This window comes from Stenella coeruleoalba, assembly GCF_951394435.1.
Source record: "Stenella coeruleoalba genome assembly, chromosome: 7".
Taxonomy (NCBI): Eukaryota; Metazoa; Chordata; class Mammalia; order Artiodactyla; family Delphinidae; genus Stenella; species Stenella coeruleoalba.
Window position 1 is genome coordinate 67310148 of NC_137153.1, and position 26417 is coordinate 67336564.

The window sequence follows — 26417 nt, forward strand, 5'->3', positions numbered from 1 at the left end:
TTATTACAAGACATTGAATATAGTTCCCTTTGCTACAGAGTAGATCCTTGTTTTTTATCTACTTTATACATAGTAGTGTGTATATGTTAACCTCAAACTCCCCCCACAGCCTGTATTTTATTCTTTTTGATGTTACTGTAAATGGAACTTTTTTCTTAATTTCATTTCTGGATGCTCATAGTTTTTGTATAAAAATGCAACCGAATTTTGCGTCTTGATTTTATGTCCTGTAATTTTGCTGAATTTATTAGTTCTAACTACAAAAAAAACTAGTGAAGTAAACAAGCTTTGGCAAGGTTGCAGAACAATATACAAAAATCAATTTTATATCTATATACCAGTAACAATCTGAAAATGAAATTACATTCAAAACAGCATCATAAAAGATAAATAAGATACTTAGAAATAAGTTTAACAAAAGTGAGAGACCTGTACACTGAAAACGAAAAAATACTGTCAACAGAAACTTTGGTTTTGTTTATTTTATACTGAAGTATAGCCGATTAACAACAGAAACTTTTTACAGTCTAAATAAAAGGAGAAACACTCATGTTTATGTGTGTCTGATTTAGTGCCATTTCCTGAAAATACCAGCAAGGTTTTTTTTTTTTTTCTTTTTTCTTTTTGGTAGAAATTGACAAGATGATCTTAAAAATTGATATAGAAATGCAAAGGATCTAGAATAGCAAAATAATTTTGAAATCAAAAAGTAGGAGTTTCACCACCTTGCCATAAAAGCTATAGTGTGATGTCTGCCTGATGATAGACATATTGATTAACAGAACAGAATAGAAAATACAGAAATAAACCCTTACATTTATGGTCAACTGATTTTTGACAAAGGTACCAATGCAATTCAATAGTGAAAAGAGTCTTTCCAACAAATAATGCTAAAACAACTGGATCTACATGTAAAAAACAAACCGAACTTAGACCTTTACCTCAAACCATGCATAAAAATCAACTCAAAACACGTGACAGACCTATGTATAAGAGTTCAGATGATAAAACTTACAAAAGAAAATACAGAACATGTCTGTGACCTTGGACCAGCCAAAGGTTCCTTAGATAAGACCCAAAAAGCATGATTCATAAAAGAAAGAAATGATAATCCAGACTTCATCAAAACTAAACTTTTGTTCTTCAAAAGGTCACATTAAGAAACTGAAAAGACAAACCAAAGACTGATAAAACATATGCAAGTCATATATCTGATAAAGAATTTGTATCTAGAATATATAAAGAACTCTTACAACTCAATGAGACAAACACTCCAATTTTAAAAAAAAAGGGGGCAAAGGATTTGAATAGATGTTTCACCAAATAAGGTACACAAATGGCTAATAAGCACATGAAAAGATGTTAAACATGTTTAGTCATTAGGAATATACAAATTAAAGCTACAATGAGATACCACTAAAAACCCACTAAATGGCTATAATAAAGAAGATTGACAGAAGCTTGACAACAACAAGTGTTAACAGGATGTGGAGAAACAGAAACCTTCATACACTGCTGGTGCGGATGCAAAATGTGACAGCTACTTTGAACATTTTGGCAGTTTCCTAAAAAGCTAAAAACAAACTTACCATACTACCTAGCACTTCCATTCTTAGGTATCTCCCCAAGAGAAATGATAATATATAATCTCACACACAAAAAAGTATACACAGATGTCTACAGTAGCATTATTCATAATGGTCCGAAATTAGAAACAATCGGAATACCCATCAACTGGTGAATGAACTAAAAAAAATATATGGTATATCCATATAATGGAATAATATTCAGCAATAAAAAGGAGTACCGCCAAATCCAAAGGGACAAAAAGCCAGCCAATGATTTCCTGGGGCCGGAGTGGGAGCAGAGGTTGACTGCAAATGGGCATAATACTTTTGAGGTTGCTATCAATGTTCTAAAACTAGACTGTAATGATGACTTCACAATGCTATTAATTTACTAAAAATCACTATACACTTACAATAGATGTATTTTATACACCTCAATAAAGCTGTTTGAAAATTAAACCACAGCAAATTCTACTGTATATTTACAATAATATCCAAAATTTCGTATGAAAATTTAGGTATGATTTATGATTGAAATAAGGCAATCACTTGGGGAGACAGGTTTGTGATAGCAACTCAAAGCAAAGCAATTATAATGAACTTAAAAGAAAAGTAAGATACCTTGATTTCAAACAATTGATGTTTGCTGGTCAGTTTTTTAAAAAAACAAGAAAATTAAGCAATTGTCTCACTCTAGCAAGTCTGAATTCTAGAACATTTTTAAATGCTTAAATTGTAAATTTATCTTTTCTAACCTGAAACTGCATAATAAATGCTTTATTTAGCAGTAAATAGAATGCTTTAAGGCAATATTTTCTATACTATTTTAGGTAACATATAAACTCTGTATTAAATATTTAATCATATGTGAGAAAATAATTTTTTTCAATTCTTCAATCCTTTTGATTTAGGTACAGAGGAAATCTGCATGAGGGGCTAGTTTACTTCTAAATACCTCTCATGTAATCTGCAAACTGCCCTTTTAAAGAAAAAGGTAACAGCCTTTGGCAGGAAACTAGATTTTCATAACATTCTTTTCATTGTATTCCCTCATGCAGTAACCCTCTATTCATACAAGTGGTGATAGTTTTCCATTTGTAATAAAGATATAAATTTATTTTGAAAGAGAACTTCAAGTCTAAAAGTTAGACTGGATAGATACTATGAGGACAGAGCAAAAATCATGAGTGAGGTATGTTAAGAACCTAAATTCAGGAAACTTTGATTCCCATGTTGTAAAGCACACAGTCCGCAGTAAACTCAGAATGAATGTTCATGAGTAAAATGGATCACTTCGATAATTCACAAGCACCTGAAGATAAGCAAAATGTCTTTAATGTTCTTATTCTGCTTCTTTTGTGTGTGTGACCTTCTTCTTCCATAGATCACATCAATATAAACACATACTAGGAACCAGGATTTCAACTAGCTGTAATACTACACAGTAGTTTAAGTTTTGGCAAACAGCAGATTATCTAATAATTAAAGAAGGACTCTTTATCACGTACCACTTTTTCCCACAGCTTTAATGAGATATGCCTGACATATAACACTGTATGAGATGTACATGTTGATTTGATACACTTATATATTGCAAAATGATTACCACCATAGTCTTAGCTAACACTTGCATCATGTCACATAATTACCATTTCTTTTTTGTCGTGAACACATTGAAAATCTACTCTCATCTAAGCAACTTTCAAGTATATAATACAGTATTATCAACTATAATCACCATGCTGTACATGAATTTACTCATCTTACAGCTGGAAGTCTATGCTCTTGGACCAACATCTCCCTTTTTCCACCCTTCCCAGCCCCTCATATCCACCATTCTAGAATGTTTCTATGCATTCAGCTTTTTCAGATTCCATATATGTAAATGATATCATACATGAATTGTCTCTGACTTATTCCACTTAGCATAATGCCCTCAAGGTCCTGCCATGTCGCCGCAAATGGTTTAAGATGTCCTTCCTTCTCATGGCTGAATAATATTCCACTGTGTATATGTACCACATCTCTTTTATCCATTCATGCATTGACAGATACTTAGGTTACTTCCACATCTTGGCTATTGTGAATAACATGTACCACTTTTCTAATATAATTTGGACTGTGTGTAATAAAAAAGTATTTAATTCACCTTCACTTATATAACCCTCCCTAATCAAATTTTTCTGATTTTAAGTTGTAATTTAGTATTACCACATTTTTTAAGTTACATGTCAACATTTAAAAATCTTCCAATTATTAAAACTTGAAAAAATTCTGTGCTACGCATAGGACAGATACCCTAAATTCATTAATTTATTTTAAATACTTATTAAGCATGTGCTTTGTGCAAAGTGTTATGGATAATACAAAATAAGATCACTTCTAAAATAACACAATGTTGTAACTCAATTACACTTCAATTAAATAAATAAATAAGACCACTTCTGCACTCCAGAAACTTACAATGTAGTTGGAGAAATAAAGCATGTGTGCAAAACTACAGTACAAACAGTAGTTCATCAAAAAAACGAACACTTCTAATTACAGTAAATAAAGAATGACTCAGAGCAGGATTTCAACAGTAGCTAAAGTTTGAATAATATTCTGATAGGCAGAGATGGGGCAAGAGAGCATTCCAAGTGGGGAGTGTCTCTGTTATCAAACTAAGGAGTTTGAACTTCATTCTTTAACCAACAGTGAACCCTAAATGACTTCCAACCAGTGAGTTTATAAGGAAGGCTCTTTGGAGGCATTAACAGAATAGGGTTTAAAAGGTGAGAAATGGGAGAGCTGGAAAAATACAGGTACCATCCCAATTAAGTTACTTTCCTAAGGTCACACATTTAACCATACACCTGATTCTTTGAACGTCTATCTCATTGTTTTCCATTATTAGTATACAGCAACAAGAGGATAAGTTTCTATTCAGGGTTACTCAAAGACAATTTATTTCATAAGGCCAGTAATTATTTATCTATTTCAGCTTTTTATTAGTAGTGATAACACAAAATTTTCATTTATATTAACACACTAATATCTTTGGATAGAATGTTTTTTTCATACAATGTGCCTCTTAATCCCTTTCATATACTGCCTATTTATACTACCTTTTTCACAGGAGGTGTTCATGTATTTGAAATAATCAATGACCTGAAAACTGAGATAAGACTAATTTAGAATTAGAGCATTCTAAGGTATCATTTTGTGGTTCACATATGTAGACTTTCTGTACTCACAGTTAAGCAGTATATTAAAGGAATAATTCTAGGCTCTCTGATACAATACAAAACACAATTCATCTCACACAACACACATGTTAATCATAAATCATAATGTGCTTTAAACAGCAGCTTCATCCTCAAAGCTGAAACTAGTCCTTTTACAATACCCTTGGCAGAAATACATCAGCAACTGCTCCATCAAGTAGTCCCACCTCTAGCATCCCAATCTAACATACATACCAAACCTTTTTTGGGTTCCAAAATATATGGATGATCCCTGTTGTAAGCTCAAGTAGTTTTTAAAACTCCTAAGTAGAATCACAAAGTAGAGAAAGCAATTTACATCAACATGTTACAATGAAAACAAGTCACATCCTCACACTAAAAATGAAATCAAAAAGCAAAGTGAGTATCTACAGAAACTCTTTTGTTTATTAACACATCTGAAAAGCACTATACTACATTTCTCAAACTTGGAGTCAGGAAAGAATTTTGAAGAGATACGATTCTATAACACTGGGATTCCAAATAGCTACTTAGAGTTTATAATAGTAGCTATAAGAGGTATTGATAAATATAAGCTCACTAGAAGACCAATAAAATGTACCCAAGTTATCCTTAGAGATTTTATTTTAATGTTTCCATTGTCTCATGTCTAATCAACATTTTCCAGACAGCAATTCTTTTAGACATTAAAAAACAAAAAACAGCTAGACTATCAAATGCGCGATCCTCCCACAAAGCTAGTTTTTTTCTTTTTAAAAATGCATTCCTCCTAAGTGAGTTTAACTTACTAAGAGAGCCCTAACAAAATTTCAAGTAAGCCAATCGTGTTATATCCTCTCATCTCTTTGAGCATGTTTCTCCCTGTCTCCAAATGCCCTCAAGCTGCTTTTAAGACCTCAAACTCCATAAAACCCTTCTTCAGATCTTCAAAATTCACTTTATTCTGTAAAATTACTTGCATATACAATGTCTCCAAAATCAAAGCTTTCATGTTCTCACGCAAACATTTTAAACCAATTCACTCTAAATTATATAGAAATAACTGATAGCTACTCAATTTAGCTAGAGGTGTTTTCACTTCTAAAAGAAGTCTGTTGACCTAAATTATGTAAGTTAAAATAAATTTAAGTTTAGAAATTAAAAAATCAAAATAGAAACTGGGGTCTGGCACCTGTTCCCCCATTCACCCAGTTATAGACCTTAAATTCACCTGGTCCAATACTTGATCTTTAAAGTGACAGTGATGCCAGAGATCAAAGTTAATCATTCCTAAACCTACAGTACCATGGAGCCTCCTCTAAGGTTTTCCTGCATCTCATTTCACATACTTCTGAGCCCACAGATTCTGTACAAACTAACTTTTTGCACAGTGGATCTTAATGGTAGTGGACCCAGCACTTCTGTAGGAAGTAGCTATCTGTGTGCACGGTAGGAATCTGAAGGAAAGAAGTATGAGTAGTTTTACATTCCAGGACTGCCTTTGATTTACTTAGTATCTAAGTCCAAAAGCAAAAAAAAACTGATATTCTTAATAGTCACAATATCCCTGTCAAGGTGCATTTTTGTTTCTTCTACAGAGGAATAGTAGCCTACAGGCTTCTGGTCTCTTCCTCCTACAAATTAAGTTTAGTTCCGCCTAAAATTAAGTCAGGTCTGCCCTTTATAGAGATAAGGAAAGTTAAATTTTAGGCTTTACAAACAATTTGTTAAATTAGAGTGAAATTATGTACTAAATTCAGAAGGCAATTTGAAATTCAAGTTCTAATTATTTTTTTCTTTATATGCTTTAAGTATAATAGTTATATACAACCAAATAAAATATTATTCAATTGGCATACACGCTGTAAATGAATTAGTATCTCATTTAAGAACCAAATGATATGCAATACATATATTCAAAAAATGCCATCAAGCACCAGACAGAAGAGTCACACTGTTGTTTTATAACAGCCTATTTTGTTCTGATATATAAAAATTAAATCAGCTAAAACTTAATGGCAAATAGTCTGATTTAAACACTAACAATGATAGTCATATAAAAGAGATACCAGAAATATCTAAATCTCATCATCACTTTTACCAGGGTTGTGTGTGAGGGTAGTCAAGGGCCTCACAGGCATTCAAATGGTCAGATACACAGATGTGACAGTTTTAGCTAATTTAACTAAAGCCAGTATTTCACACAGATCTAACAAAGCTAAGGTCACGACCTATTTCCACTTGGTAAAATTAGCTTTGAAAAGAGAACGACTTTACTCTGACATCGATTAGTACGGCCTTCGGGGGGGCATTTTTATACTCTATTTTGTTGCTTTTATAAACAGAACCGTTACGGAAAATAAGGAGTATCCTATCCACCACTTATTTTTGAAGTTATCTACTCAGTAATTAGATACAAGAAATAAAAAAGCAAGATTCACAGAAAGCAAAAACAGAACGCCGGTTCACGCTCTTCCCAAATCTTATTACTTCCAGGTGTGAATACCAGGAGCAGCGCGAACAGATTTGAGCTCTACTTCCGCTCCTACTAACCCCCTACAATTCTCTACAGGAGAGTCCAAGAGCAGCAGAAAAAAGAACTGGCCTGAAAGTGAAAAGGAGATGTTGGGGTGAGGCGAGGAGTTGGATTATCAAAACTTCAGTAAAAAATAACTCTGGCTGTAGTTGCCAGAAATAAGTTATCACAGCATGTAAAGTCTGACACTGGGTAAAGCCCAACAGGCTTTCCCTAACTTCAAAACAATGGCCTTTAGGGCAAGGAAGGGCTAGGAACAAAACAGCGGCCAGATTCCTAACTGTGGAAAGTTTAAACAAATTTGTTCCTCAGCGAATGGGGGAAAGGAGAGGAGGGAAAGTCTGGGCTCTGCCGACGGAGCGCTTGGGGTCCGCACTGTGCGCGGCAGTCGGTCCAACGCAGGGAGGCGCTGGGATTTGGGGCAGCAGCGACGACATCCACCCTGGAGCCCTGGCCGGAGTACGTGTTAGGACCCGGGGGTTCGTGTGGCCGAGTAGGTGGAACAGGGACGCCGACGGCGAAGACGAGTGGGTCCGGCGCGAAGGGGCAGGGGTCCCAGACTCTGGGGGGAAGTTGGGGGCGAGACGGTGCCGGGACGCCGGGGAGGGAGAGGCGAGAGACGGCGGGCGGCTCTACTTACTCGGCTGTACCAGATGCTGAGGCGGGCCGGGGCCAGCACGGCGAAGAAAGTCCTCTGGGGGTCGGACTGAACGTGGAAAGGCGCCTCGGCCGGGCTCCCCAAAGGGCAGAGCAGCCTCTTGGGCCAGCCGCTCAGGAAATACATGGTCCGCGCGGAGCCGCCGACGCCGCGGCGCCCGGCGGCCCCCGGCCCCGTCCGTCACACTCAGCGGCCCGGGGCCGGACGCCCGTCTCCCACACCGCCACCGGCCGAGTCGGCGGCGGCGGGGGTGGCAGCTCAGGGCATTTGCCCGTTGGCCGGGCCGGGCCGGGCCGACGCGAAGCTAAGCGACTAAGGCACCCCGGCGCAGACGGGGCCCAGTGTAGGGTAGGGAGGGGGAGAGCGAGTCGGGGCCGGGAGGGGGCGGGAGGAGCTGGAGGAGCTGGAAAAGCTGGGAAGGCCCGCCCCGGCCCCGCCCCTTCCTCGGGCCGCCCTGGCGTCACCACGCCGCGCCGCGTGTGTCTGGCCAGGGAGGGCTGCTGAGCACGCGCGCGTACTGGAGACTTCTCCCCTCCCCCTCCCTCTGCTTTCTGAAGCTTCGCCTTGGGCTTCATTTCAACACGCATGTGCCTGTGCCCCCCAACCCTCCCCTTGCTCCTTTGCACCTCCCACTTGCAATGTAGAGCGTGTAGTCTGGGCTGGAAGGCGGGACTACCGCCTGAGACTCGGCGACAAGTGGGCCGAGCCAGCGAGACGCAGCTACAAGGCGACTACGAGCTGGAGCCGCCCGTTGCCTGGCCTAGCCAAATTTGACTTCCCTCGCGGATTGGTGCGGCCTCTGATGGAGGCGGTCCCGGAGCTGCATCGCCGAGCGGGGGTGGGGGTGGGGGAAATTGCAGAGGAGGACGAGTCACGTGACGCTCCGTGCTCTAGTTCCGGTCCTGGCTTCTGGGCCGTGATCTCCGTGCTGGGTTGTCGTGTCCCTCGCCCAGTGAGCCTTTCTTGTGTGACAAGGTCTGCGGTGAAACCTGCTGGTGAACTTCCTGCCCTCATGGAGTTTACACCCTAGAGGAGCCCTTTATTTCAATTCGTAAATAAACCACCATGGAAGTGCCTGAATCCTGTTCTCTGTCGTTCAGGAATTCTAAATGTAGTGTATATTTTTGAATTCAGTTTGCATTTTTCTGTCCCTTTACCAACCATAATGTTAAACAAGGCGAGGCTTTCTCTTTTGCACTCTCAGTAGGGTATAAGATTTAATTTTAGAGCTGGAACAGACTTTAGAGATTCTGTAGTTCAATGTTTAACTTTTTGGACCCAGGGATCACCTTAACAATAAGAGGGTTTTCTTAAGTGTTGACTCTACCTCTGAATAGGATGGCAGAAGTGGCGAGGGAATGCGGAGTAGGGGAAGGGGGGGGCGTCTGGATTAAAAGACTTGCTTCTCATTATCTACTTTTTTGTACCGTCTGAATTTTTCCACGTGTTTCTATTACTTTTTCAATTAAAGGATTTTTAAGTTAGCCCAGGTTTTAAAAAAAAATGTTAGCTCACATGAAAAAGTAGCAAGATAAACAGCAAAAGAGGAAACAAAGTAACTTAATCCGTATCAGATGTAGTATTGTAGCTGGTATTCATAACAAAATATGTAACTTTCCATAATTTTCCTAAACATTCAGTGCATTCCCCAGAAGGCGATCAAAGAACCCAGGATTCCTCAAATCAAAGTTGAAATTGCCTCACCGCTCACCAGCCTCTTGTGGTCAGACCGTGTCTCCTTCCTGGTGTTTTTTTCTGACAAACAGCAAAGCAGCCTGGAACGTAGTAAGAATAGTAAACTCAAAGTATTTGTCAAAGGAAACTTTGGATGAAACCGTGATCCAGCTGAACTGTACCATTAGACAAATAAAGAGGCCCAGAGTGGTTTCTTGACTTGCCAATATAAAATTGTAGAAGAATAACAGTGGCATCATACTGTCATCTAACATTCTCAGATTCAGTTATGCACTTGGCAGAAAGAGAGAGGAAATTAAAATAAGTTACAGGGCACCAATTCCACTGGCAAAATTTCCTGAGAGTGTATTCGTCCCAGCTCTCCTTCAGAGGTTCTTTGTTCTCACGTGCTTCCTAAATGTTAGCATTTAACTGCACTCAAGCACATTTTAAGGAACTTCTAAGTAATTTTCATTGCTCTCAGTTTTAACTTTACTTGCTGGCTTTAGAATCTAATTTCCCTGCCACATTCCTTTGTAGTATTTAAGGTTTGCAGAATATTTTCAAATGCATGACTTGATTTTGTTCCACAGTAAATCTTCAAGGTAGGTAATACTGGTGTGATGTTATTCTCACTTTCTTAATGAGGAAACAGGACCAGAGTGGTGAACATGCCTAAAGTCACATGGCCTGAAGAAAACTGGCCTGCCTTCTACAGACCTAGTGATCTTTGGATTGAACTGAACTGTCGTAGCTGCTCCAGGCAGTGACACCCTGTAGGCCTTTCGCCCTGTGGGGGGAAAAGTGAAATATCTGACTCTCCACAATCCCTTACTTAAGAGTTCCCCCATTATGATAGAAACCTTATGAACTGGACTTTCCAGCTTTCAAATATCAGTGTAATGTTACTCTAAATACACTAGCAATTCCTGTGCCCTGAATGTTCCTTCTCTTCCTTTCCCTACACCACCACCGTCACTCTCAAGTCAAACTTAATGAACTCTATTCTAAGACTCAGGTGTAAGTGAACATTAATAGGTATGTGTTTTCATGTATCAAATTAACAGGTTTTTTTAATTAGAAAAAATATTCGTACACAGAAACAGAGGTACATTTATAAACGGTTGGTGGAAGTATAATTTGGTGCAGTTTTTCTAAGGAGTAGTTGGCATTACATTTAAGAAAGAGAGATCGTAAAGATATGCACACCTTTGGCCCCAACTATTTCTTTTCCTATGATTATTTTCTAAGAAATGAACACCAATATGTACAGAGTTTAGCTTTAAGAATGTACCCCACAAAGGTGTAGCTAAGAGCAAGTAATCCAAATGTCCCCCAAAAGACATTAATTATAGTCCTTCCTTACAATGGAATATCTTGCAAAAATAAAAAATTATGTTGGGGAAGAATATGTAATCATATAGAAGTATATTCACTATTATGAAGTAATGAAAGCAGGAAAAAGGCAGTATCCCATGTTCATGAAAAAAAAAGTATAAAAAGGCCTAGAGAAAAAAAAGGAAGAAAATGCACTAAAATTCTGGTATTTACCCTGACTATGGTGCTTTTTATGTTCTTTTGGGGGCTTTTCTGTATTTTCCAAATTGTCTATAACGAACACATGTTACTTCTGTAATGAAAAACAATTATGTAAAACAAAGTTAAATTGCTCATGACTGATAATGACCCACTTGCCTGCTTTAAGTGGGGCCTGCAGTGCTGGCAAATCAGGGTGGAATGTAGTAACGTGGAGCTTCAGGCACTGTCCCAAGACTGGTGAGAGGAGGATTAGGAGGAAAAGCACCCTGAGTCATCAGACTGAAAGTAGGCTCTCTGCCCTTCGGACATTCACAGACTTCTTATAACAGTACACAGTTGGACTGGAATTTGATCCTTCACACACCGCTCCCAATATGGGGGGAGCTCTATAATAACCTATCACAGTATTCACCGAAAGTGATACTGCTTTAGTTTTTGACTGTTTAATATGCTTTTTTAAAAAATACTTATTTATTTTTGTCTGCGTTGGGTCTTAGTTGATGGCACGTGGGATCTTTCCTACGGCATGCAGGCTTCTCTCTAGTTGTGGCACAAGGGGGTGGGCACCGGGCTCCAAAGTGCGTGGGTTCTCTAGTTATGGCATGCAGGCTCAGTAGTTGCAGCTCTCGGGCTTAGTTGCTCCACGGCATGTGGGATCTTAGTTGCCTAACCAGGGATCGAACCCGCATCTCCTGCATTGGAAGGCGGATTCTTAACCACTGAACCACCAGGGAAGTCCCTAATATGCCTTTAACATTCAACTTTATGACACTTCTGTTATGTGCCACTGATGTATTTGCTTCTGGGATAGATTCTTGATTATTATTCATCCCCTCCTGAAGATTGATAATATCTCAGCTGAAATGATACAATGTCTGTGTTTTGCTTCAAGGTAATCCGGGGGTGAGTGGAGAAGGTGGAAATATATATGAAACAAGGTTGGCCGTGAGTTGATAATCTAGGAAGCTAAATGATGGGAACTTGGGAACTCATCTTGTTATTCCATATGGTTGAAATTTCCACTAAAAAAGTATAAACATTTAAATTTTAAACAAATCAGGAACTCCATCATGTGTGATTAACCAATCTACCTTGTCCACAATCCTCATGGTAAATAGTGTTAAATTTTACTTAGAATCATTTAATTAACCATAAAGGCAGAATGGCTTATTATTAATAAGCCTTAATTGATGCAAATGAGACTCCCTAGGCTGGCACTTGAACACAAACTAGAAAATAAAGTGAGGAAGTCTGCTGTTCCTAATAAAGCAAAATGGGAAAAGAGTCACTATTCTTTCCCTTCACTTTGATCTTTTTAGAAATTTTTAAAAAATCGTTGGAAACAGACCTGATTCCATTCAAATAGCAAACAATAACAATCGTTATGTTTGACCATGTCTCATCCAGTTTTCCAGTATAAAAAATGCCAACCTGAATTTTCTGTGTGTATTCTTTATTAAAATAGCAAGAGGAGTTCGAATGAGAAATTGTTTAACCCCATAATGTGAGACAACAGAGTTCACCATAATTCTAATGACACCTCCCTTTCTTCATTCCCCCCTTCTTCCTCCATCTCTTCCTCCTTTTTTTCCCTCTATATTCAGAGAAATTTCCCTTCATTAATTTGGAGAAAAATTCATATTCATTGCATTATCTTTTTTATTGCCTGTATTTACCAGTAAGCTTAGAGTCATGTTTAGTGCCCAGGTGTAACAAACCATTCTGGTATATAATAGTTTTGTCTTCTGCGCTATTCTCATCCATTAGTCTTAGGTTTTCCACTAGGTTTAATCTGACAACTTTGAGAATTACAAATCCCAAGTGAGTACAATTCTAGAAACTTAACAGTTTACATGAAAAATTTTTATCAAACCAAACCTTAATATTAACTGTATAACTTATGTTTTGTAACAGTTCAAAATGTTATAAAAGGGCAACACTCTTTTTTTATTACCTTTTTTAATGGTTTAGCTGTTGTGTTGTGGTAAACATATAACATAAAATTTACCATCTTAACTATTTTTAAGTGAACAGTTCAGTAGCCTAAGTATATTCACCCTATTGTGAAACAGATCAACAGAAATTTTTCATTTTGCAAAACTGAAACTCTATATCTATTAAACAATAACTTCTCTCTTCCCCTGCCTCCCAGCCCCTGATAACCACCATTCTACTTCCTGTTTCTGTGAGTTTGACTAGTTTAGTTTCCACCTCATGTAAGTGGAATCATACAATGTTTGTCTTTTTTGTGACTGGCTTATTTCACTTAGCGTAATGTCCTCAAGGTTCATCCATGTTGTAGACTGTGATAGTATTTCCTTCCTTTTTAAGGCTGAATAATATCCCATTGTATATATATAACACACTTTGTTTATGCATTCATCCATTGATGGACACTTGGGTTGCTTCCACATTTTGGCTACTGTGAATAAAGCTGCTGAGAATTTTGGTGTACAAACATCTGTTCAAGTCCCTGCTTTCAATTCCTTTGGAAATGTACCCAGAAGTGGGATGATTAGATCATATGGCAGTTCTATTTTTAATTTTTTGAGGAACATCCAATACTGCTTTTCATAGAGGTTGCATCATTTTGCAATCCCAGCAACAGTGCACAAGGGTTCCAATTTCTCCACATCCTCACCAACACTTGCTATTTTCTGGGTTTTTTTTAATAGTAGCCAACTTCATGGATGTGAGACGATATCTCACTTTGGGTTTTGATTTGAATTTCTCTGATGATTAGTGATGTTGAACAGCTTTTTATATACTTGTTGGACATTTGTATATCATCTTTGAAGAAATGTTATTATTACCTTTGATACAATGTCACATCAGCAGGTCTGCACAGAAAGACAAAGCTCAAGAGCAAATCTTTGAGCTTAAGTTTTGGAGGATGTCTTTTAGGTTCTCCATCAAGTTTGAAAGTGGTTAATCCTTACATTCAGAGAATTGCAGGAGTCTTACAAGTATGACATCTTAGTCAGAATGGGCCTTAAATAATATCCAGTCCAATCTCTAGACCTGATAAGAATATAAATGGATTTCATAGAGTAAGTTTACATATATTTAAAACATAGAAATAATTTATAAAACCACTAAAGAATTAATATAAAACGAACATATCTATGAAACAACACTCAATACACTTGATTGTAAGTACCTGAGAGATACAGAAAAGTGGCTACATATTTAAAAAACAAAACAAAACTAAAGGGACAGCCATCAAAATATTTGCAGCAGTCATCTCTAGAAAATATAATTACGAATGGTTTTTCTTTTCTCTTTCATTCTCGGCACTTTCTGGGTTTTTTTTTCTTTTATAATCAGAAAAATAGTAAGTGCTATTTTTTAATATGTTAATTTGTTATTCAGGAGATCAGTTTTCCCAAAGTGTGGTCCACTCATCACTGCATCAGAATTGTCTGGAGATACAATTTAAAATGCAGATATCTACAAACTATCATGTATAGAATAAGCTACAAGGATATATTGTACAACACAGGGAATATAGCTGATATTTTATAATAACTATAAATGGAGTATAACCTTTAAAAATAGTGAATCCCTATATTATACACCTCAACATATAATATTGTATATCAACTATACTTCAGTTAAACAAAGAAAAATTAAAAAGAGAATCTGCCACACACACAAAAATAAAATGTCGATTCCTTGGCCAAGTCCCAGGCTTCCTGAATCAGAATTCCTTGATGGTGTGGCCCAATAATTAGCATTTTAAACAAATACCCTCATGATTCTCATGCATATTAATAAGGTTGATAAAGAGTTGATTAGGAGTTAAAAAGCTAAAGTGCCTCTTGTTTGTACTCTATATGTGGGCTAGAATTTCTGCACTGAATCTCCAATTCTCCTGTCAGCATGCAAACAAGTCAGAATCCAGGTGCACTGGATTCCTAGGAAGTGTGGGCATGAACCCTCTTCCAGCAAATCCGAATTTTCTTGATTTCCTGATGAAAGAGTTATCCAAAGGGTGTAACAACTCTGCTGTAGAGACCAGATGAGACCAAGTTGTTGAAGTGACCTTAGGTCATTCAATAGCAATCATCATGAGTGAGCTGAGCCCATGCTTATGGACTACCTGGCCCGTGCTCATCATATTTGTTTTGCCCTCCTAGCCCTCTGAGCTACACTTAACTGTTCCTCATCTGTAGAGTGGAAATGATAATAACTATCTTATCAGATTCTTTTTTTTTTCATAATGCTGGAAACCGAGAGCTCAGAGTAATCTGTGCCCTTAGCAGTATATTTTGGATTAGACACAAAGAACTTCCTAATGATTAATGCTATTACATGAATAATAATAATAGTAATAATAATAATAACAACAGCAACTAGTATTTATTCAGCCCTCATTTTGTGCAAATACTGCTCTAAACACTTAATTTTTATTGTCCTAACAATCATATGAGGTACTATTATTATCCTTATTTCACAGGTGAAGAACCTGAGGCTTAGAAAGACTCAAGGTTCACAGAGTTAAGAAGTGGTGGGGGCTTCCCTGGTGGTGCAGTGGTTGAGAGTCCGCCTGCCGTTGTAGGGGACGCGGGTTCGTGCCCCGCTCTGGGAAGATCCCATATGCCGCGGAGCAGCTGGGCCCGTGAGCCATGGCCGCTGAACCTGTGCTCTGCAACGGGAGAGGCCACAACAGTGAGAGGCCCACGTACTGCAAAAAAAAAAAAAGAAGTGGTGGAGTCAAAACTTGAACACAGAACCCAAACACTTAACAACTTCAATACTGTCTCTTTCTACAAACTCATTTTCTCACCAACTAAATATACATATTTTATGTCAGGCTGACTTATTAACTTTTTTTAATTCCTAAGAATATTTTTTATTAATCCTTCATGCAGAAAAATTGCTAAGAAAATGAATGAAATTGCCATTTTCACATTCACCTAGCAAATAACATCATTTGTATCTTTAGCAAAAATGAAAACGATAATTTATCCAAAAGGTCATGTGAATTCTTAAAAATTAGCAGTGGACAGAAGAGAGGGAAGAAGAAATCACATCACTCAGGTAGGATGTTGAAGGCTATAAAGTGAATCAAGGAATTAGTCTTTTAAAAATTGGATAATAGTTTAACAACATTAACCCACCCACATCGTTCAATACATGATTCACCAAAGGAAGACTCTCCCCTTACCCAAGTAACTTCCTAAAAATGCCCATTGGAATGCACTGCAGGCTCTTTCCTCTGAAGGTCCTTAGGATGTGATTGTGTTCCTGTCGTGTGCTGCACTGCCTGTGGCTTCCCGATAGAGAGGAATCTTCTGTAGGACCCTGCGAAAGGGAGCATATTGTTCCAATTTCTCCCCTCAGTCTACACTTACCCAACCCCAGGCAAGCACATTGTTCTCAGAGGTTGTCGCAGAATTCCTCTGCAGTAAATACAAAAAATTGACAAAGATGGCAACAGCTCTCTCCAGGTTTTTACCTTGACCAGGTGGAAGGAAACACATGGGTTTATATCAGCCAAGTGTGTGGATTAGAAAAGGAACTTGGCCATTGCCTGCATATACTTTGTTATTAAGCCCACATCCTTCCATGATCACAGAAATAAAAAACAGTTTACCTGTTAATGTCTGTTAAAAAGTAGAAAGGGTTATCCAGCTCTGTAACCCAGATCTCTGGTGAAAAGTCTGTCTAAAATGGGGCAAGCTCCAAGACTCAAGGAATGGGGAAATGGGTGCTGAGATCCTCTAAAGCTTATCCCCAAATATGCTATTATTGCTCATACAGTTCCCTCTTGTGGCTAAAGTAGTCATTAGAAAAAAAAACTACTCAATTTTGTATCATCCTCTCTTACTCTACAGATTTTATAACAACTATGGGCATTTCTAAGTTTGTTCACCTTGAAAGCACTAATAACAATACCCCCAAGCAAAAGGTCCGAAACAAACTTATTCAGACCATATAACTACCATACAATAAATTTTAAAGATGTCAAAACTCAGTTAATGCAGACATGAAGTTGAGTATATGAAATCAAAGACAGTCAAGGAATTAAAATGTGTGAACACGATAGTTAACACTTTACAATGCCATTAACCTTAACAAAGCAAGAGTTTCCCAAAGCCCATGTTAGTCCCTGAAAACATATTAGACACCACTGGAAGTCCAGTTAATCAGCAAAAGGCCATAGAGTCACAAGTTGGTGAAAGAGTTTGTCACATTGAAACACAGTACGTAACATTATTATATTCAGGCCATGGGTAAGCTATAAATCCTCCAAAATTATGTATGTACTTTTTATCTTTCATTTACTTATGACTGCTTCCTCAATGTTCTATTGAGAACATGTTTGCATTTATACCTGTTTCACTATTCCACTTATTAATGCATGCATTTCCTGGGTTCTCTTCTTATTAAAACTTTAGACAAATATAAATTTAAAAGGAATGGAGCAAAAGAGACTTCTGAAAAAAGGTCCACCAACAAAGCAGTAAAAGAACCATCTAGTGGGCTTCCCTGGTGGCGCAGTGGTTGAGAGTCCGCCTGCCGCTGCAGGGGACATGGGTTCGTGCCCCGGTCCGGGAAGATCCCACATGCCACGGAGCGGTTGGGCCCGTGAGCCATGGCCGCTGAGCCTGCACGTCTGGAGCCTGTACTCCGCAAAGGGAGAGGCCACAACAGTGAGAGGCCTGCGTACCGCAAAAAAAAAAAAAAAAAAAAAAAAAAAAGAACCATCTAGTGTGTCAATATTCAACAATCCTTCAAAACCTTTCTCTCCTGTCGCCCAAAGACACTGTTACCTTCAAGAACAGGGAACCATCTATGAGGCTGCTTCCTAAAGAAGCAACCCTGTGCTCTCCTTCCAGCACTGCGTCACCTCCTCCACCTGGGTTCTCCTTCTTTTGTAGACCCACCTTTCCTTTACCCTTTGTCTTCGTTTTGTTCCCCCAGAAGCCAACAAGAATACATATGCCAATAGTTTATTTGGGTGTTGGTAACAGGAAATGCCAGCAGGGGAAATAAGCAAGGGAGGGAAGACAGCCAATAAGGGGAGTGTTTTCAAGCACATTAGCAGTATGGGTAACAAGTGCTTAGTCCCTCTGGGGAATTTTGGGAACCAGTGTAGAACCCATGCCTCTGAGTTATTGCACCTGAGAAGCAAGGGAGCTGGAGATTTATGCACCAACTCTTACCAGCCATTAGTTAAGGGCTGCTCCTGGGAGGCATTAAATCTCCGCACACCCAGCCTCCATGCCCACGGTTGGATCTCTAGCCACTAGAGAAAGCCATGGAAAGGTGGGGCAGTTGCTGGCAGGTGGTAAGGCCCCAGGGAGACATGGTGCACCAATAGCCCCTGCTACACTAGTGTCTGAGATTCCAACCTAGTACTACACGGAGACCCATTATCAAAAGTCAGGGCTCACTGAATAGTGAAGAAGGTCAAAAGCTCTGGAGACAGACTGATTGGTTTCAAAATCTGGGTTCTTAACCTCACTAAGCTTCAAAAATCCACGAAGGATTGTTGTGGGGACTAAATAATGTAATTCATGTAAAAGTACCCAGTATTGTGACTGGCACATGGTACATACTCCCCAAAACGCTAGTGATTAATATTATTCTTAACACTGGATCCCCTTAAACCAGACCAGACCTAAAAATGTTCTGCTTGACCAGTTTGCCCAGCAGGAACCCAAAAATTCCAGTCTTGCTATTGGCACAGCATTTATGCTGGTGTCAGTGAACAGAACTGGCAAAACCTTTGTGTTTCAACCCAACTAGTCTTGAAGACCTGGCCAGATGGAGCCCTGAATTCTCATCAGAGTGGGAGAGGGTTATCTGAAGCTGAGTGGGGCTCAATAGATCCCACAAAATAGATCTCCCAAGGAAGGCATAGGTTCCAGGACAGGACATGGTCCAACTCACCCTCTCCACATTATTTTTCTGCCCAGCCACTCAGACAGTCTTTAATTTTTTTTTAATGTTTATGAGAAAAAGTAGAGGAGGAAAGAACTAGTACTTATCCTTCTTCCTAACAAGTTCCAACACAAAAATATAACTGCCCTTTCAATAAGCAAGTATTTTTGGAATTCCTTAGTTCAAATGAAATTACATGGTTCACATGCCCAAGGCATATTTTTCCAACTGTTTTTCCTCCCAGTCAGTGAAGACCAGACTTTTGGAAAAACTCAAACTTTCATTAAAGTTCAGCCATGCAGGATATAAAAGCTGGGTGGGTCCTACTTAGATTTTTCTTTGTGGCTAAATATCTCTACCTGATAGCAAGAACAGATTTTAGGAAGAGATACAGAGGGCATGGAGAGTGAGGTCACATGAAGACGAAAACAAAAGGAAACTTCGAGAAGAAAACATATATTTTCCAAAAAACACCAAAATTTTCAATTCTTTGGTGTCTGAAAAATATAGCAAATTTGTTTCAGTACAATGCTGTGTTTTTCTAAATCGCTCATTGATAATGAAGACTGTAATTGAAATTCCAGTTTTGAAAATGTTTAGCCACTAATATTTACAGACGCTTGATAAAAAATATTGCCCTCTTTAATTAAAGGAAACACATATCCTCCAAAGTCGACACTCGAAAGAGAATCTCCACATGGAAAGGAATAGCTGGATCTTATATCTTCTCCTTGGCCTGGGTGGAGGGCACTTTTCCCTCCTTTAACATTGGCCTAAGCCAGGGCAGTAGACTGGTTTGGTTTCAAAAGCATTTTCTAATAAACTTCCTGTACCCTAATCTCTGTCTGAGTCTGCTTCCCTGGGAACCCAATTCATGGCAGGTACCCACAGCCCAGGTGCAAATATCTAGACACCTTAACTCCTCAAGTCTAGACCCAAAGGAGTATAGGAGGAGAAAGTCAAAGCAGCCTGTTATTGCCTGTATGTAGAACTGTCTCATGCTCAGGTGATCGGTGGTTTTAGTGATCGATTACTCCCTTGCAGGAGGAAGTTTGCCCGTCTCTCTCTTTTGAGGTTTCTGAATAATAACCATATCAAAATATAACTCAATAAGTACCATATTTATAAAAATGTGGGTTGTGGGGACATTTTGTTGTAAACTGTCTTAGAAATAGAGTAAAAATAAATTAGCAAAAAAAGAATAGAGAAAGAGACTTAGAAATGAAAGAAGTACTTATATATCTCACTTCGTAAAAAAAAAAAATACATTCCTGAAAAAATGGACTATGAATCACATTTTGGTGAATTAAATTATGTTTTAAAGTCAGTAGCAGAACTCACCATGTAGAGATTTTTGTGACGAATAGTTTTGCAGAGAAAAAATTGCAAATTTAAATCACCAGCTTCCAATTTGTTATTTTATGAAACTAGATTTTCACTCACTGAAATGATTTAAAGTATTTGTTACTCCAAATCTAAAGCCACAGCAAAACATCGAATGTAAAATTGCATTCAACTCTAATTAACTGCTCTTGGCCCAATGTTTTTAGATAGAGAGGGAGAAAAAGTCACTTCAAGTTATATATTGTGATATTGTTCTTAAGATTAGCCAAATTCTTTCCCAGTACTGCAACTTTATTGTATTATTATTGCTCAAAATAAATGCATTGGCAAAGACTTATCATTCTCTCCCTTAAATAATTTTAATTCTAATGCTACTTTTTTTGTTGTTTTTTTTAAAATTAATTAATTAATTTATTTTTGGCTGCGTTGGGTCTTCACTGCTGCACGCGGGCTTTCTCTAGTTGTGGCGAGCAGGGCACGTGGGATCTTTCCGGACCAGGGATGGAATCCGCGTTTCCTGTGTTGGCAGGCAGATTCTTAACCACTGCACTACCAGGGAAGTCCCTAATGCTATGTTTTGGTAATGGGCTTAAACTTCATTCTGGAAGTCTTTAAGAATAGAGAAATGAAGGTTGGGAACTTATCCTCTTCTGCCAAAGAGTGTTTTTTTTCCCCCTAGATTAGTAGTTGCAGAGTAACCATGGATAATTTGGTACCAGATTTGGATAGAGGATTGAAAACTTGTCCTTAGCTCAAAGTCAGCAATTCACATTTAAATAAAATGCACATTTGGATGCAGTGCTCAAATTTAGATAAGATTACGTTAAAGAGATTCAGGAGGAAATAAGTCCTAAGATGACGTGTATTTACAGTGGAATGAGGAACTTCCTTTGGAGACTAATAAGTATCAATAGATCTGTTATTGCAAAGCTACCTAAACCTACTTATATGGTATCATGAGAGGCAACAGGCACAAGTACACACGTCAGGAATGTCTTTTGGAGAGGAGGAATAGCATGTACTCAGATCCAAAATATAATGACATGAGCTCTCTTGAGAAGAGTTTCAGATGCATAAGGATATTTCTTAAAAATAGGTTTCTACGTTAGGAGTCACTTCATTTCTCTGGGCCTCTTAGACTTATGTGAAAAGACAAGAGACATTTTGTGCCCAGTACAGAAGTGGCAGTGAAGGAATGACCCTAGTTCCTTGCACTGAGGATGTCCCTGCAGGCCTATAGCTCACCCAACTCCTTTCAAATTGTCTGCTCAGCTTCTCTAACTCTTGGGTAAGGTGTGTGTTTAACCCCACGGTGAATGGCACCAGGGATTTGGGAGTGGGGAGAGACTAGTGCAGATTCCAGTCCATCCTTGTGGGTTCCAGTGTGTCCTTGCTTCCCCCACTTCACATCCTGACTTCCTGTCCTGCGCACTTTAGCTCTAGCATCAGACACAGGAACAGCAGCCTCACATAGATGGTACAACCAGCTTCCGTAATTGCATACAGTCAACTCCCTATAATAAATCCTTTATTGTGTTCATTTCTCACAGAGGTTCTGCTTCTCTGAACAAATCCTGACTGATACATTTGGGTTGAAAAACAATTTTTTTTTTTTTTTACTATTATAAAAATGCCACTATGAACATTCATGTTTGTGTTTTCTGGTATACTTGTGCAAGAATTCCTCTATAATAGATACCTAAGAGTACATATTTCTGGATTGTAGGGTATTCAAATATTCAACCTATAAGCTAGTACTGAATTTTATTCTTGAGTAGTTGTGCCAGTTTATACTCACACCGGCATTAAGAGCTCCTTTTGATCCAAGTCTTTGCAATTACTTAGTAGAGTTATACTTCTTAATTTTAACCCACCTGTAGAGTATAATATGGTTTCTTATTGAAATCTTAATTAACATTAAGATTAATGTTTAATCTTAATATGATTACTAATGAAGGTGGAGAATCTTTGTATATTTCTATTCTCCACATTTTCTCTTCTGTAAAACAACTATTCATGTCTTTTACTCATTTTTCTTTTTTTTCTTTTAACATCTTTATTGGAGTATAATCGCTTTACAGTGGTGTGTTAGTTTCTGCTTTATAACAAAGTGAATCAGCGATATGTATACATATGTCCCCATATCTCCTCCCCCTTGCATCTCCCTCCCACCCTCCCTATCCCACCCATCTAGGTGGTCACAAAGTACTGAGCTGATCTCCCTGTGCTATGTGGCTGCTTCCCACTAGCTATCTATTTTACATTTGGTAGTGTATAGAAGTCCATGCCACTCTCTCACTAAGTCCTAGCTTACCCTTCACACACACACACCCCACCCCGTGTCCTCAAGTCTGTTCTCTATGTCTGCGTCTTTGGTTCTTCAGAAACTTTTTTTTTTTTTTTAGATTCCATATATATGTGTTAGCATATGGTGTTTATCTTTTTTTTTTTTTACTCATTTTTGTATGGCACTGTTTGATGTTTAATTATTGATATACAGAAAGAGTTCTTTATACATTCTGGAAACAAATCCTTTAGGGTAATTATACTGTGGTGTGCTGGAGCTGGCTTATACAGTCTCACAAGAGTGATTTTGTGCTTCTCTTCCAAACTGTGTGTAATGACACCATGTTGATAGCTTGAAATAAGCCATGGTGGGATTATTTCCTCCATGGTAATCATCAAACCCTACAAATCATGGCTTTTTCCCTTGGAAAGCTAGTTTTAAAACATTTACAAGCACAGCACTAGTTATATATGTTGCAAATATCTACTCTTGGTTTGTGGCTTGTCTGCAAATTCTTTTGTGAGGTCTTTTGAAGAACAGAAATCCCTAATTTTAGTAGAGTCAAGTTTGTCAATCTTTTCAGTTTTCAGTTTTGGATAAGATTTTGTGTGTGTTTTGTTTAAGAAATTCTTCTCTACCCCAAAGATATAAAGATACTATTCTATATTTTCCTCTTAGATGTTTAAAAATATCAGCTTTCCCATCCTAGTCTTTAATACACCTAGAATTGATTTCCAATATACCTGTGGGGTAGGAATCTGATTTTGCTTCTTTCCCTGTATTTCCCCAGCACCACTTATTGACTAATTCTCCCTTTCCACGGTACGTACAATACCATTTCTCTTACATATTATGTCCACAAATATGTGGATCTGTTTCTGGAATCTCCACTATTCCATTAATCCAATTGTCTGTTGCAGCATCAGTCAGTACCACACTCTTTTCATTCTTATAACTTTATAATTAAAATCTAGAAACCTGGTAGGGCAAGTCCTCCTACCTAATTGTCCTCCTACCTAATTCTCCTCCAAAAGAGTCTTAGTTACATATTGAAATTTGTTTATCTGTCCAAATTTTAGAATCAGCTTATCAGTTTTTTTTTTGGTCGGGGGGGGAGGAATCCCATTGGGATTTGGAATTAGATTATATTGAATCTATAGATCAAATTGGGGAGAACTGGCAAATTTACAATAGAGTCTTCCTATTGAACATCTTCCACCATGTATTCTGTGATAGGTCCTCCTTGATGTTCATCAAATAGAGTTTTGGAATTTATTCCATATAGACCTTATACAACTTTCATTAGGTAGCTTATATATTTTTTATTGTTATGGTAAACTGCATTGTTTTTCAAAATTGTATTTTCTAACACTTTGTTGCCAGTGCTTAGAAATATATTTGATTTTGTGTATTGGTCTTCTATTCAGCCATGTTGCTGAGCTCTGCTATTATTACTAATCATTTGCCTGTAGATTCATTGGAATGTAGACGACTATATCTTTATGAAAAAAGACCATTCCAATACTTCTACCAGGTACTGCTTCTCCTGTCTTTGTGGTTTGTTATTTCTTTTTCTTGTCTTACTGCATTTGTTAGGAAATCCAGTATAATGCTGAATAGAAGTAAATGGACTTCTTTATCTTGTTCCTGAATTTCTAGGGTCTGCTTCTCAGTTTTTCATCATTAGGAATATTGTTTGCTGCATATTTTGGATGATCATATGTTCTTTCCCCTTTAATCTGTTAATGTAGTGAATTATATTTGTTTATTTTCTAATGTTTAACTACCCTTGCATTTCTGGATAAACCCAAATTGTTTACGATATTTCATCTTTTTAAAATGAACTCTTGGGTTTTTAAAAATTAGCATTTTATTTGGGGTGATATGCTGGACAAAGGGATGATTCATGTTCCAGGTGGGATGGGAGGGTGCTACAAGGTTTCATCACACTATTCAGAAGGGTGCATAATTTAAAACTTATCAATTGTTTATTTCTGGATTTTTCCATTTAATATTTTCAGACTGTGGTTGACTACAGTTAATTGAAAGCATGGAAAGCGAAACCATGGATAAGAGAGTACTACTGTATCAGACTTTTTAAAAATTTTTAAATAATTAAAAAAAATTTTTTTTTGGCCACACAGCACAGCATGTGGGATCTTAGTTCCCCCACCAGGGATCAAACCCGCACACCTCCGTCCCCTTCCCACCGCCCCCCCCTCCCCAGATTGGAAGCGTGGAGTCTTAATCACTGGACCACCAGGGAAGTCCTGTATTAGACTTTTTGATTATTGTCAATTTGATAAAAGAAAAGAATACTCTATAAATGTGTTAGTTTTCTATTAAGGAAAAAAAGTATCATAGAAGTTATTTAAAAAATCTTCAGGGATTCAAAAGAGGAAGAAACATCTGTTTGGGAATGAGAGGCAGGGGAATTCTTGTAGGAGGTAGCCCTTAAGCAGGGTCAGGAATAATAGGTAAAACTATGGCAGTCGAGATGCAGGCGGCGGGAGCAGAGGGGCAGGAGCAAAATATTCAAGGCCTGAGCAGTGTAGAGGATGTAGCATGAGCAAGGCATGGAGAGTGGAAAATTGTCTTACAAGTGACGTAATTTGTCTAAAGTGAAAGGAGCACATTCTGAGTAGTGAGGGAAATACACCTCACAGGCAGTATTGAATCATTAAATCAGGGACTCCCAGCCCTGGCGGCCCATGACACACACTGGTGATCTTGAAAAAAAAAAGAATTAATGCCTGAGTGCCACCTCAGGCCAATTAAATTGGAATCTCCAGTAGGAGCTTCCTAAAACTCCCCAAAGGATATTTTCTATAGCCAGGGTTGAGAATTGCTGCGTTAAGGACATATGAACAGAGGAGTGATAAGCTCAAAAGTGGGCTATGGAAGATTTACTATCTTAGATCACATGCTGTTTACCTCTAAGTGTATTTAATAGTTTGAAATATGGGGGGAAAAATCTTAACTATTTAGTTCAAAATTGAATTTAAGTCAAGGTTCACTATCTCTTTAAAAGAAAAAACAACAAATGTTCTGTGTCTCAAAATAATTATTTTCTACTTTTAGGGGATAAGATCATTCGCCACGTGGGTATAATTCCCAATGAAAACTGCTTACACACACCAGTGATTTGGAGCAGAGAGCATGTCTGCCCCGGAATTCCTCCTGAATGAGTCTGTGCTCTGAACTCAGTGAAGCATTGCTTTGACGCTAGGTGGAGCCATGGATTGTGATTAGATGAAAAAGTCACACGTCAAAGAAATAGGTAGAATTTGGAGAGGGGGAGAAACTTTGCAACCATTTGCTCTAGTCCCTCATATTACGTTTAATTTTTAATTTATTTTTTGTGTGTGCAAAATTTATTACTTTTCAAATAAATTATAGATTCACATAGTTCTAAATGTACAAGATAAAGGCTATGCATGCAGTTTCTGTGGTGGATAGTCTCTGCTCTCCAGATCCACTGCCACCTGCCTTGGGCCCCAAGAGGCTCTTCTCTAAGGGTACACTTACAGTGTCCTCTGCCCTCAGGCTTCTGGTAGGGTTTTCCCTGGGGCAGTACTGGCAAGAGATCAGAGGGCAGGAGAAGAATGGGGTCAGGGTCTTTATTTAAACCCCAGCTCCTTCCCTGCTGGGCTGTGGGTTCATCTGGGGAAGGCTGTGTCTGCTGTCCAGTGGCTCCTTCTACACCTACAGT

At 38.2% G+C, this 26417-nt stretch overlaps 2 protein-coding genes across 4 annotated transcripts in view; both read right to left on the minus strand.

The window, feature by feature from the left end:
* The window catches only part of RIC1 (RIC1 homolog, RAB6A GEF complex partner 1), a 139615-nt gene extending 131142 nt beyond the window's left edge, over positions 1 to 8473 (minus strand). Inside the window, exon 1 of one of the 3 annotated variants that reach the window (XM_079927118.1) lies at positions 7951 to 8473. In XM_079927118.1, coding sequence (XP_079783244.1) covers positions 7951 to 8094 — 144 coding nt within the window. In that variant the 5' untranslated portion in view covers positions 8095 to 8473. The remainder of the gene's footprint in view (positions 1 to 7950) is intronic. The other 2 variants (XM_079927117.1, XM_079927116.1) reach the window with 2 other exon arrangements.
* A 7874-nt stretch (positions 8474 to 16347) lies between these two features.
* The window catches only part of LOC307188629 (programmed cell death 1 ligand 2-like), a gene marked incomplete at its 3' end in the record, with an annotated part of 91515 nt that continues 81445 nt past the window's right edge, over positions 16348 to 26417 (minus strand). Inside the window, exon 7 of the mRNA XM_079926019.1 lies at positions 16348 to 16488. Within this exon, the coding sequence (XP_079782145.1) occupies positions 16348 to 16488 (141 nt within the window). The remainder of the gene's footprint in view (positions 16489 to 26417) is intronic.